Source organism: Oncorhynchus mykiss, chromosome 22, assembly GCF_013265735.2.
Source record: "Oncorhynchus mykiss isolate Arlee chromosome 22, USDA_OmykA_1.1, whole genome shotgun sequence".
Taxonomy (NCBI): domain Eukaryota; kingdom Metazoa; phylum Chordata; class Actinopteri; order Salmoniformes; family Salmonidae; genus Oncorhynchus; species Oncorhynchus mykiss.
The window spans coordinates 48,188,520-48,203,071 of NC_048586.1; the positions used below are offsets into that span (position 1 = coordinate 48,188,520).

General features: G+C 46.1%; 1 protein-coding gene across 4 annotated transcripts in view; it reads right to left on the minus strand.

Annotated features, from left to right (window-relative positions):
• LOC110501956 (integrin alpha-V) overlaps nt 1-14,552 on the minus strand; it is an 80,282-nt gene that overhangs the window by 48,759 nt on the left and 16,971 nt on the right. For all 4 annotated transcript variants that reach the window (XM_036959469.1, XM_036959468.1, XM_036959467.1 and 1 more), the window contains 4 exons: nt 8,384-8,475; nt 5,686-5,800; nt 5,415-5,476; nt 578-623 (listed from right to left, as the gene is read on the minus strand). In XM_036959469.1, the coding sequence (XP_036815364.1) occupies nt 578-623; nt 5,415-5,476; nt 5,686-5,800; nt 8,384-8,446 (286 nt within the window). In that variant the 5' untranslated portion in view covers nt 8,447-8,475. The remainder of the gene's footprint in view (nt 1-577; nt 624-5,414; nt 5,477-5,685; nt 5,801-8,383; nt 8,476-14,552) is intronic.

Below are 14,552 nucleotides of genomic sequence, written 5' to 3' on the forward strand. Positions count from 1 at the left end.
GTCAAAGTATTACTGCATTGATAACAGCCACTGTTAGGCAGTCAAAGTATTACTGCATTGACAACAGCTACAGTTAGGCAGTCAAAGTATTACTGCATTGACAACAGCTATAGTTAGGCAGTCAAAGTATTACTGCATTGACAACAGCTACAGTTAGGCAGTCAAAGTATTACTGCATTGACAACAGCCACAGTTAGGCAGTCAAAGTATTACTGCATTGACAACAGCCACAGTTAGGCAGTCAAAGTATTACTGCATTGATAACAGCCACTGTTAGGCAGTCAAAGTATTACTGCATTGACAACAGCCACAGTTAGGCAGTCAAAGTATTACTGCATTGACAACAGCCACTGTTAGGCAGTCAAAGCATTACTGCATTGACAACAGCCACTGTTAGGCAGTCAAAGTATTACTGCATTGACAACAGCTACAGTTAGGCAGTCAAAGCATCACCACAAATGCCCTGAATCACTACATGCCTCATCTCAGAGAAGAGCCACACAGAGCACAGCGTGTCTGATAATAACCTGGAATAACAGACCTGCTCAGTAAATATATAGAATTACACATCACTTACCTTGCCAGTAGAAACTACCAGGGCCTCCAACAACCACCCTGTTATTCTGTTGGAGAGAGAGAGAGAGAGAGAGAGAGAGCAAGAGAAAGAGAGAGAGAAAGAAAAAAAAGAACAAATCAAAAAAGATTAAAAAAAAGAAAAACAAATATGAAAAGGAAGAAAGAAAGAGAGAGAAATAAGTTTATGATGTTATTCTGAAAGAAGAAACCAAGACAATAAGATCTGAAATGGAATCCAAGCATCGGAGAACAATACTTTATAAGACTGTTTTTAAGTTATGTATTGTTGTATGGAACACTGCAAAGTACGCACCTTGGCAAATAGGACACACAAAACACAACACGCACCTTGGCAAAGAGGACACAAAACACAACACGCACCTTGGCAAAGAGGACACAAAACACAATACGCACCTTGGCAAAGAGGACACAAAACACAACACGCACCTTGGCAAAGAGGAAACACAAAACACAACACGCACCTTGGCAAAGAGGACACAAAACACAACACGCACCTTGGCAAAGAGGACACAAAACACAATACGCACCTTGGCAAAGAGGACACAAAACACAACACGCACCTTGGCAAAGAGGAAACACAAAACACAACACGCACCTTGGCAAAGAGGACACAAAACACAACACACACCTTGGCAAAGAGGACACAAAACACAATACGCACCTTGGCAAAGAGGACACAAAACACAACACGCACCTTGGCAAAGAGGACACAAAACACAATACGCACCTTGGCAAAGAGGACACAAAACACAACACGCACCTTGGCAAAGAGGACACAAGACACAACACGCACCTTGGCAAAGAGGAAACACAAAACACAATACGCACCTTGGCAAAGAGACAAAGAGGACACAAAACACAATACGCACCTTGGCAAAGAGGACACAAAACACAATACGCACCTTGGCAAAGAGGACACAAAACACAACACGCACCTTGGCAAAGAGGACACAAAACACAATACGCACCTTGGCAAAGAGGACACAAAACACAACACGCACCTTGGCAAAGAGGACACAAAACACAATACGCACCTTGGCAAAGAGGACACAAAACACAACACGCACCTTGGCAAAGAGGACACAAAACACAACACGCACCTTGGCAAAGAGGAAACACAAAACACAATACACACCTTGGCAAAGAGACAAAGAGGACACAAAACACAATACGCACCTTGGCAAAGAGGACACAAAACACAATACGCACCTTGGCAAAGAGGACACAAAACACAACACGCACCTTGGCAAAGAGGACACAAAACACAATACGCACCTTGGCAAAGAGGACACAAAACACAACACGCACCTTGGCAAAGAGGACACAAAACACAATACGCACCTTGGCAAAGAGGACACAAAACACAACACGCACCTTGGCAAAGAGGACACAAAACACAACACGCACCTTGGCAAAGAGGACACAAAACACAACACGCACCTTGGCAAAGAGGACACAAAACACAATACGCACCTTGGCAAAGAGGACACAAAACACAACACGCACCTTGGCAAAGAGGACACAAAACACAACACGCACCTTGGCAAAGAGGACACAAAACACAATACGCACCTTGGCAAAGAGGACACAAAACACAACACGCACCTTGGCAAAGAGGACACAAAACACAACACGCACCTTGGCAAAGAGGAAACACAAAACACAATACGCACCTTGGCAAAGAGACAAAGAGGACACAAAACACAATACACACCTTGGCAAAGAGACAAAGAGGACACAAAACACAATACGCACCTTGGCAAAGAGGACACAAAACACAATACGCACCTTGGCAAAGAGGACACAAAACACAACACGCACCTTGGCAAAGAGGACACAAAACACAATACGCACCTTGACAAAGAGGACACAAAACACAACACGCACCTTGGCAAAGAGGACACAAAACACAATACGCACCTTGGCAAAGAGGACACAAAACACAACACGCACCTTGGCAAAGAGGACACAAAACACAACACGCACCTTGGCAAAGAGGACACAAAACACAATACGCACCTTGGCAAAGAGGACACAAAACACAACACGCACCTTGGCAAAGAGGACACAAAACACAATACGCACCTTGGCAAAGAGGACACAAAACACAACACGCACCTTGGCAAAGAGGACACAAAACACAACACGCACCTTGGCAAAGAGGAAACACAAAACACAATACGCACCTTGGCAAAGAGACAAAGAGGACACAAAACACAATACGCACCTTGGCAAAGAGGACACAAAACACAATACGCACCTTGGCAAAGAGGACACAAAACACAACACGCACCTTGGCAAAGAGGACACAAAACACAACACGCACCTTGGCAAAGAGGAAACACAAAACACAATACGCACCTTGGCAAAGAGACAAAGAGGACACAAAACACAATACGCACCTTGGCAAAGAGACAAAGAGGACACAAAACACAATACGCACCTTGGCAAAGAGACAAAGAGGACACAAAACACAATACGCACCTTGGCAAAGAGGACACAAAACACAACACGCACCTTGGCAAAGAGGACACAAAACACAATACGCACCTTGGCAAAGAGGACACAAAACACAACACGCACCTTGGCAAAGAGGACACAAAACACAACACGCACCTTGGCAAAGAGGAAACACAAAACACAATACACACCTTGGCAAAGAGACAAAGAGGACACAAAACACAATACGCACCTTGGCAAAGAGGACACAAAACACAATACGCACCTTGGCAAAGAGGACACAAAACACAACACGCACCTTGGCAAAGAGGACACAAAACACAATACGCACCTTGGCAAAGAGGACACAAAACACAACACGCACCTTGGCAAAGAGGACACAAAACACAACACGCACCTTGGCAAAGAGGAAACACAAAACACAATACGCACCTTGGCAAAGAGACAAAGAGGACACAAAACACAATACGCACCTTGGCAAAGAGACAAAGAGGACACAAAACACAATACGCACCTTGGCAAAGAGACAAAGAGGACACAAAACACAATACGCACCTTGGCAAAGAGGACACAAAACACAACACGCACCTTGGCAAAGAGGACACAAAACACAATACGCACCTTGGCAAAGAGGACACAAAACACAACACGCACCTTGGCAAAGAGGACACAAAACACAACACGCACCTTGGCAAAGAGGAAACACAAAACACAATACACACCTTGGCAAAGAGACAAAGAGGACACAAAACACAATACGCACCTTGGCAAAGAGGACACAAAACACAATACGCACCTTGGCAAAGAGGACACAAAACACAACACGCACCTTGGCAAAGAGGACACAAAACACAATACGCACCTTGGCAAAGAGGACACAAAACACAACACGCACCTTGGCAAAGAGGACACAAAACACAATACGCACCTTGGCAAAGAGGACACAAAACACAACACGCACCTTGGCAAAGAGGACACAAAACACAACACGCACCTTGGCAAAGAGGACACAAAACACAACACGCACCTTGGCAAAGAGGACACAAAACACAATACGCACCTTGGCAAAGAGGACACAAAACACAACACGCACCTTGGCAAAGAGGACACAAAACACAACACGCACCTTGGCAAAGAGGACACAAAACACAATACGCACCTTGGCAAAGAGGACACAAAACACAACACGCACCTTGGCAAAGAGGAAACACAAAACACAATACGCACCTTGGCAAAGAGACAAAGAGGACACAAAACACAATACACACCTTGGCAAAGAGACAAAGAGGACACAAAACACAATACGCACCTTGGCAAAGAGGACACAAAACACAATACGCACCTTGGCAAAGAGGACACAAAACACAACACGCACCTTGGCAAAGAGGACACAAAACACAATACGCACCTTGACAAAGAGGACACAAAACACAACACGCACCTTGGCAAAGAGGACACAAAACACAATACGCACCTTGGCAAAGAGGACACAAAACACAACACGCACCTTGGCAAAGAGGACACAAAACACAACACGCACCTTGGCAAAGAGGACACAAAACACAATACGCACCTTGGCAAAGAGGACACAAAACACAACACGCACCTTGGCAAAGAGGACACAAAACACAATACGCACCTTGGCAAAGAGGACACAAAACACAACACGCACCTTGGCAAAGAGGACACAAAACACAACACGCACCTTGGCAAAGAGGAAACACAAAACACAATACGCACCTTGGCAAAGAGACAAAGAGGACACAAAACACAATACGCACCTTGGCAAAGAGGACACAAAACACAATACGCACCTTGGCAAAGAGGACACAAAACACAACACGCACCTTGGCAAAGAGGACACAAAACACAACACGCACCTTGGCAAAGAGGAAACACAAAACACAATACGCACCTTGGCAAAGAGACAAAGAGGACACAAAACACAATACGCACCTTGGCAAAGAGACAAAGAGGACACAAAACACAATACGCACCTTGGCAAAGAGACAAATAGGACACAAAACACAATACGCACCTTGGCAAAGAGGACACACAAAACACAATACGCACCTTGACAAAGAGGACACAAAACACAACACGCACCTTGGCAAAGAGGACACAAAACACAACACGCACCTTGGCAAAGAGGACACAAAACACAATACGCACCTTGGCAAAGAGGAAACACAAAACACAATACGCACCTTGGCAAACAGACAAAGAGGACACAAAACACAATACGCACCTTGGCAAAGAGACAAAGAGGACACACAAAACACAATACGCACCTTGACAAAGAGGACACAAAACAACACGCACCTTGGCAAAGAGGACACACAAAACACAATACGCACCTTGACAAAGTCAATACTGAATCCAGCCTGACAGAAGCCTTGTCCCTCTGGAGAGTTGGCTTCTGTTCAGAGCAACCCAAACACAGAACGATTTAATCATCTCTCAATGGTAAACCAGGTGGGGTCATCTCAATCTGCAGTTATTGATATAAACAGATATAGAGCCAGTTTCCCAGATCTAATCCCAGACTACAATACACTTTTTAATGAAGAATCTCTAGGCTTAAATTGCTGGATCGAGAAAAAACAAACAATTTTCTCAGTCACTTACTAGATCGACAAGGAGAGTACTCCACAACTTCTTGTCCTTTCTTCAGGAAACACGTTCCAACAGGCTCTCTCTCTGACACGCTGTACGTGCTCCACTGGTAGAGAGGAGCACAGGCCTGAGAGAGAGACACACAACACCTCATGAGTACAGTCAACGACAGCAAGGCCACGCAACAGTCAAAGAGACTCGATAGAGAAAATGGGTCTTCTCTCGTTACAGACTGTTCGCTAGCTGGCGCACTCAAGATTTGGTTCTGGATTCCAAGATAAGGACGTGACACTCACCAGGATGTGTTCACCATCTGATCATACGGTTCTGAGATAAGGACGTGACACTCACCAGGATGTGTTCACACATTTTAAATACAATAATATACAAGCAATACAAAAACAACCATTTGTGTGTGTTAGAGCAGCGTTTCCCAAACTCGGTCCTGCCAGAGAATTTAATGTTAATTTCTCTACCATAAGCTGCCTCCAACGTCATTTTAGAGAAATTGAAAGTCAACCAACCGGCCTCACAACCACAAACATTGTGCATCCACGCCAGCCCAGGACCTCCACATCCAGCTTCATCACCTGCCGGATCGTCTGAGACCAGCCACCCGGACAGCGGATGAAACTGAGGACTATTTCTGTCTGTAATAAAGCCCTTTTGTGGAGAAAAACCACTCCAACGCCACTCTAGCCGACGGTTGCGCATGGTGATCTTAAGCTTGTGTGAGGCTGCTTGGCCATGGAAACCCATTTCATGAAGCCCCCGACTAACAGTTCTTAGTAAGTTCGGTAGTGAGTGTTACAACTGAGGACAGACAATTTTTACTCGCTTCAGCACTCGCTGGTCCCGTTCTGTGACCTTCTGTTGCCTACCACTTCGCGACTGAGCCGTTGTTGCTCCTAGATGTTTCCACTTCACATTAACAGCACTTACAGTTGACCGGGGGCAGCTCTAGCAGGGCAGAAATTTGATGAACTGACTTGTTGGAAAGGTGGCATCCTATGACGGTGCCATGTTGAAAGTCACTGAGCTCTTCAGTAAGGCCATTCTACTGGTAATGTTTGTCTATTGCATGGCTGTGTGCTCAATTGCATACACAAGTTAGCAACGAGTGTGGCTGAAATACCCAAATCCACGAATTTGAAGAGGTGTTTACATACTGTACTTTTGTATGTGTGTGTGTGTAAATGTTGGGTTGAAGCTACGGACCCTGATGCTTGGCTCTCTCATTCATCCCAGGCTTTTGGGAGGGAAGGTGGACAATGAGCCTGTCTTTGAGGATGTAAGCAATGTTCTCTGGCAGCTCGATAGCTGGGATAAGTTCTTTCCGCCACTGGCACACAGCTTCAGAGAAATCCTTGTTGAGGAAGATGTTGGTTCCTGTCAAATTCTTGGCTCTCTCCAGAACAGCCATCTTGTCCTTAAACCTCAGGAAGTAGACTACTACCGGCTTGGTCTGTCACCTGGACTAGTGACAGGTTTTCCAGACCTGAATCTTCCTCTGCAGTTTTTCAGTGATCATTTTTCTTACTTTCTCGTCATACTCTGTCCAGTTCTCATGAGAAGTCTCTAGTAATCCACAACGATGTTATTCCTCCTGGATTGTCCGCCTAGATCCGGGTTTCCCTCACCTTGGTTCACGGTGTAGTTTTTTGCCCCCTAGGACCACACAGCTGATTCAAAATAACCAACTCATCATCAAGCTATGATGATTTGAAATCAGCTGTGTAGTGCTAGGGGGCACAAAACTAAAACGTGCACCCAGGAGGGGCCCCAGGAAACCTGGATCTAGATCGTCTGTTTTCCCAGTCATTTGTAATACTGATTCAGAGATTGTACTGATGTCATCTCACGTGGACTTTGTTTCCCTCTCGCCACGTCTCCCTGGGAGAACTGCAAACTGCTATTAAGGTCTTGGACATCTCTGGTCAGCTCGTCCATTATTTTGTTAGTTGAATCAATCAGTATTTGGACAAATCTCTTGAAAATATGTTCCTGTTGTTGTAACAACTGCTAGTAAAACCCTTTTAGTGTTTTAAAATATCCTTCACCTGTGATAGAGAAACACTGTCCTCGCCATAACTCCCACCTTTGGATTGGGATGCCAGGGTATCAGTGTAGGCTGATGCTGATACTCCACGCATTTCCAGGTAAGGGGTAGGTCGCAGGGCAGATTTAAACATCAACAAACAGCAGGGATTTAGACAATCTGCGGTCCCAGCCACAAGGGATAACCGCACCGCGGGCTGTGTTCAAGCTGTCAAGGAAAACTTGCTAGTTTGATAGCTAGGTAACAGCTACGCTAGCTGCTACGCCAAGCAGCTCTTAAAACGTTTTGTGAGCAAGATCCCTGGATAGATATCCACGTCGCGGGATCCAAATTCAAAAAGGTAAGTAAGCAAACCTTTTCAATATAACTCTTTTTCAGAGACATTCAAAACAACAACACAGGTTCTCCATCATTCAACACGTCATCGAACCATGGAGATAAGGACATGAGGTCCCTTTCTTTTTTCCCCTATTGTGTTATTGACTGTACTCTTGTTTATTCCATGTGTAACTCTGTGTTGTTGTTTATGTCGCACTGCTTTGCTTTATCTTGGCCAGGTCGCAGTTGCAAATGAGAACTTGTTCTAAACTGGCCTACCTGGTTAAATAAAAGGTGAAATAAAAAATAAAATAAAAATTAAATAACACTCACCAGGATGTGTTCACCATGTGACCGTACCGTGGCACCAAACCACTGGTTGGACTTAAATTCCATCTGGAGCCCCTCGTTATTCTTACGATCATCTGTGAGGGAGAAATCATTGTGGTTTTAATGAAGAAACAGCATCACTTTAAAGGGTTTCTGCATGAAAGAACCTCTACTGTGTGTTGTTTTCATTACGGCACACCAAACAAAATATATATTTTTTTAAATGTGCCCCCGTTAAACAAGCATTTGTTCTTGTCAAGTCAAGGTACTCCTTTCCCTGTTTCAGTCCCTTTTCTTCCATTTGCTGCCTAATGAACATGACCCAGTGTTGGCTGAAAAGCCAACGTATCTCCACCTCCTGTCAAAAGGACCAGCAACATGTACAACCGGTAAAGTAAGAGTATGTTATTCAACATTCTGTCTTGAAGAGACTATTGTCTTTTTTTACAGCTACTTCGTTCGGAATGATAATAATGGATTTACCATGGTAACCAATAAAGGAATAAAGGTGGAATCACATCACACAGGTTCCGACGCCTGCCACATGTGGCAGGGGGCTACAGTCCATTACGGAATACAAAGGAAGACCCAACCATGATCTGCCCAACGATGCCTGGTAGAGACCAGACGAACTCAATACATTTTATCCATGTTTCAACAAAAAACAACACAGAACCATGCATGATGGCCCCTGCTGACCTAGAGGACTGGGTGATCTCGCTATCCGAGGCCGACCTGAGTAAGGTTTTTAATCAGGTCAACACTCGTAAAAGCCTCATGGCCGGACGGTATTTCAGGGTGTGTTTTCAGAGGATGCTCAGAACAGCTGGCAGATATATGCACAGTAATTTCCAACCTCTCCTTGTCCCAGTCTGTAATCCCCACATCTCAAGATGACCACCATCATTCCTGTTCCTAAGAACTCTGAGGCTTCATGCCACAATGACTACCACCCTGTGTCATTCACATCTGTAATCATGAAGTGCTTTGAGAGGCTGGTTATGGCACACATCAACTCCACCATCCTAGACACCCTTGAGACACACTCTAATTTGAATACCACCCCAACAGATTCATAGATGACGCACTCTCAATTGCACTCAACACTGCCCTCGCCCACCTAGATAAGAGGAGTGCTGTACATTGACTACAGCTCAGCGTTCAACACCATTGTCCCCTCCAAGATTGTCACCAAGCTTAGGACTCTGGGTCTGAACACCTCCCTCTGCTACTGGATCCTGGACTTCCTGACGGGCCGCCCCCAGGTGGTGAGGGGTAGGCAAAGAGCTGATCGTGGTCAATAGGAAACGGGGGGCGAGCACACCCACACCCACAGGGCGTGGAGCTTCAAGTTCCTCAGTGTCCAAATCACTAAAGGCTTAAAATGGTCCAAACACAGACACACAGCCGAAAAGAAGGCACGACACTGCCTCTTCCCCCTCAGGAGGTGGAAAAGGTTTGGCATGGGCCCTCAAATCCTGAAAAGGATCTACAGCTGTACCTGTGAAAGCATATTGACTGCCGCACGGCAAGAGGTACCGGTGCATCAAGTCTGACACCAACAGGCCCATGAACAGCTTCTATCCCCCAAGCAATACGACTGATAAATAGCTAGATAGCTAGCCAAATAGGACCGAGTTCACCTTGTATTTTTATTTACCTTTTATTTCAGTGTTTTGAACTGTCTATGCACACTCACAGAGCCTTACACACACACACACACACACACTCCAACACACTCACAGAGCCTTACACACACACACACACACACACACTCACAGAGCCTTACACACACACACACACACACACTCCAACACTCACAGAGCCTTACACACACACACACACACACACACACACACACACACTCCAACACTCCAACACTCACAGAGCCTTACAGACACACACACACACACACACACACACACACACACACACACACACTCCAACACTCACAGAGCCTTACACACACACACACACTCCAACACTCACAGAGCCTTACACACACACACACACACTCCAACACTCACAGAGCCTTACACACACACACACACACACACACACACACACACTCCAACACTCCAACACTCACAGAGCCTTACACACACACACACACACACACACACACACACACACACACACACACACACACTCCAACACTCAAAGAGCCTTACACACACACACACACACACACTCCAACACTCACAGAGCCTTACACACACACACACACATACACACACACACACACACACACACAGACAATCACTCCAACACACTCACAGAGCCTTACACACACACACACACACACAGACTGTCACTCCAACACACTCACAGAGCCTTACACACACACACACACACACACACACACACACACACAGACTGTCACTCCAACACACTCACAGAGCCTTACACACACACACACACACACACACACAGACTGTCACTCCAACACACTCACAGAGCCTTACACACACACACACTGTCACTCCAACACACTCACAGAGCCATACACACACACACACACACACACACAGACTGTCACTCCAACACACTCACAGAGCCACACACACACACAGACTGTCACTCCAACACACTCACAGAGCCACACGCACGCACGCACAGACTGTCACTCCAACACACTCACAGAGCCTTACACACACACACACACACACACAGACTGTCACTCCAACACACTCACAGAGCATTACACACACACACACACACACACACACACAGACTGTCACTCCAACACACTCACAGAGCCTTACACACACACACACACACACACACACACACGCACGCATGCAGACTGTCACTCCAACACACTCACAGAGCCTTACACACACACACACACACACACAGACTGTCACTCCAACACACCCACAGAGCCTTACACACACACACACACACACACACTGTCACTCCAACACACTCACAGAGCCTTACACACACACAGACTGTCACTCCAACACACTCACAGAGCCTTACACACACACACACACACACACACACACTCCATCATCTGATCGCTCACACAATATGCACATAAATGTATACTGACTCTACAATCCCACTCACATACAAGCTGCTGCTGCTGTTTGACTTCAATCCTATTGTCTAGTCTCCTTACCCCTAAACACGTCTACCTCCATCACTCCAGTATCCCTGTCTCCTTTCCCCTATACATATCTACCTCCATCACTCCAGTATCCCTGCACATTGTTAATATGGTCTGACCCTGTATATAGTCACCTTCCCCCTATACATATCTACCTCCATCACTCCAGTATCCCTGTACATTGTTAATATGGTACTGACCCTGTATGTAGTCACCTTCCCCCTATACATATCTACCTCCATCACTCCAGTATCCCTGTACATTGTTAATATGGTACTGACCCTGTATATAGTATACTTACATAGTGTATTTCATATTTCTTATTCGTCATGTTTTTTTCTAGTAATATATTGATATGCAAGAAAGGCATTTACTATGTCTATGTGACAGTAAAAGTTTAAACAGTCTGACGTTTAGGCAAGACACCGACAGACCACAGACGAATGGACTGGTTGATGGTTTCCTGAAGGGAGCAGCAGTGATGAGTTTTAAATCAGAGCCTGGAGATTAAACTATATTTTCCCCAAGAGGAAATGACTCACAACCAACACCCGTTAATACCCCCCCCCCCCCCCCCCCCCCAGTCTAGCCAATGCAATCTCTGACACACATGTTACTCAATGAGGAGGGACATACATGAGGCAATGTGTGGTAGAGTTGGTTGTGTTTCCACTTGCCACTGCAGAAACACAGTGCATTCAGAAAATATTCACACCCTTTGGCTTTTTTCCTCAGACAAAAAAAAAATGTACATTACAGCCTAATTCTAAAATGTAATTAAATAAATAAAAAATCCTCAATCTACACACAATACTCCATAAAGATGAAGCAAAAAACAGGTTTTTAGAAATGTTTGCGAATTTATTACAAATAGTAAAACAGAAATACTTTATTTCCATAAGTATTCAGACTCTTTGCTATGAGACTCAAAATTGAGCTCATGTACATCCTGTTTCCATTGATAATCCTTCAGATGTTTCTACAACTTGATTGGGGTCCACCTGTGGTAAATTCAATTGATTGGACATGGTTTGGAAAGGCACACACCTGTCTATATAAAAGGTCCCACAGTTGACAGTGCATGTCAGAGCAAAAACCAAGCCATGGGGTCGAAGGAATTGTCCGTAGCGGGATTGTGTCGAGGCACAGCCGGCCACGACCAGGAGACCCATGAGGCAGCGTGCAATTGGCCCATCTGGATTAGGGGAGGGTTTGGTCGGCCGGGGATTTCCTTGTCCCATCGCGCTCTAGAGACTCTTTGTGGCAGGCTGCACGCTGACTTCTGTCGGCAGTTGTACGGTGTTTCCTCCGACACATTGGTGCGGCTGGCTTCCGGGTTAAGCGAGCAGTGTGTCAAGAGCGGCTTGGCGGGGTCGTGTTCTGGAAGACGCATGACTCTCGACCTTCGACCTCTCCCGAATCCGTACGGGAGTTGCAGCGATGGGACAAGACTGTAACTACCAATTGAATATCACAGAATTTGGGAGAAAAAGGGGTAAAAAATTATATATAATTATAATATTTTTGGGGTGTTATGTCATTGGCTTCCCTTTCAGATAGGAAGAGATAGTGAACATCAATACTTCCCAGTCTGATATTTACATGAAAGCACCAGGTGTTGTTCTCGGCGTCCCAGCACCGCCTGGTCACTGGCCCCAAGCACCGCCTCGTCACTGGCCCCAAGCACCGCCTGGTCACTGGCCCCAAGCACCGCCTCGTCACTGGCCCCAAGCACCGCCTCGTCACTGGCCCCAAGCACCGCCTCGTCACTGGCCCCAAGCACCGCCTCGTCACTGGCCCCAAGCACCGCCTCGTCACTGGCCCCAAGCACCGCCTCGTCACTGGCCCCAAGCACCGCCTGGTCACTGTTCCCAAGCACCGCCTCGTCACTGGCCCCAAGCACCGCCTCGTCACTGGCCCCAAGCACCGCCTCGTCACTGGCCCCAAGCACCGCCTCGTCACTGGCCCCAAGCACCGCCTCGTCACTGGTCCCAAGCACCACCTCGTCACTGTCCCCAAGCACCGCCTCGTCACTGGTCCCAAGCACCGCCTCGTCACTGCCCCCAAGCACCGCCTCGTCACTGGTCCCAAGCACCGCCTCGTCACTGGTCAGATATTTCTATCTACACTGTGACACTTGAATGATATTTAATTGACACGTGTTGTTAACGTGTTGTTAACATGTCTGCTCTTAGCAGACACTGTTGTATTTTGGTTTACTTTCAGAGACCAGATGGTTTATTTATTTGTGTGCTGGGAAAAAAAAGCTCAGTATCTTCATCTCAATACAAAGTGTTTCAATGCATTCTATTTGAAGTCACGTGCTGACAACGTACCCAGGGCTGTGTGACAACGTACCCGAAGAGCTGTGTGTCACAGACCTTACAGATCTGGCTTCTACTGGTGGTGTAGTTCAAATCTAAATGAATGCACACAGACATCACAGAATCAACTTTCATTTTATTAACAAGATTAAAAATCTACATTTTAGTACAAAGTACTTTGGTTCACAGTGCACACAAAGAAAGAACTGTACGCATCCATCAAGGTGAGCAGTGGAAAACAAAGGCCTGTTCTGATTAGCTGGCCTTGGGCTGAGTTGTCCTCTCCTAACCATTTCTTCCTGCCATGGCACACGTCCATGGGGGAGAGGAAGAAGGTCCCTGAGCTTATTTCTTGTTTTGCTTGCAAGCTGTGTCACCCTGGCACGAGAGAGAGTCTCCCTGGCTCTTGGAGATGGTTGTCCCCTGCCACAAAACCCTCCTCCTCCTCCTCTCCAGGTTCGTAGCTGCCAGGAGGGACGGGAGTGTCAGCAAAAGCGGGAGAGTAGTAATCCTGCGTTTGGTTCATGAACTTCATCCGTGGAGGACAGGTAGTTGTGGAGGGCCACACAGGTCTTCACAACGTCATTAGCCTTTTCAGCAGTGGTACACACGATTGGCCGAACAAGAATCCTCATCCTTGCCGAGAGTGGCGGTAGTTGTAGGTACGCCCAGCTTCCTGTCAATGAGAGATGACAAGATAATATATGTCAGATATAAAATATAAACCTATTTT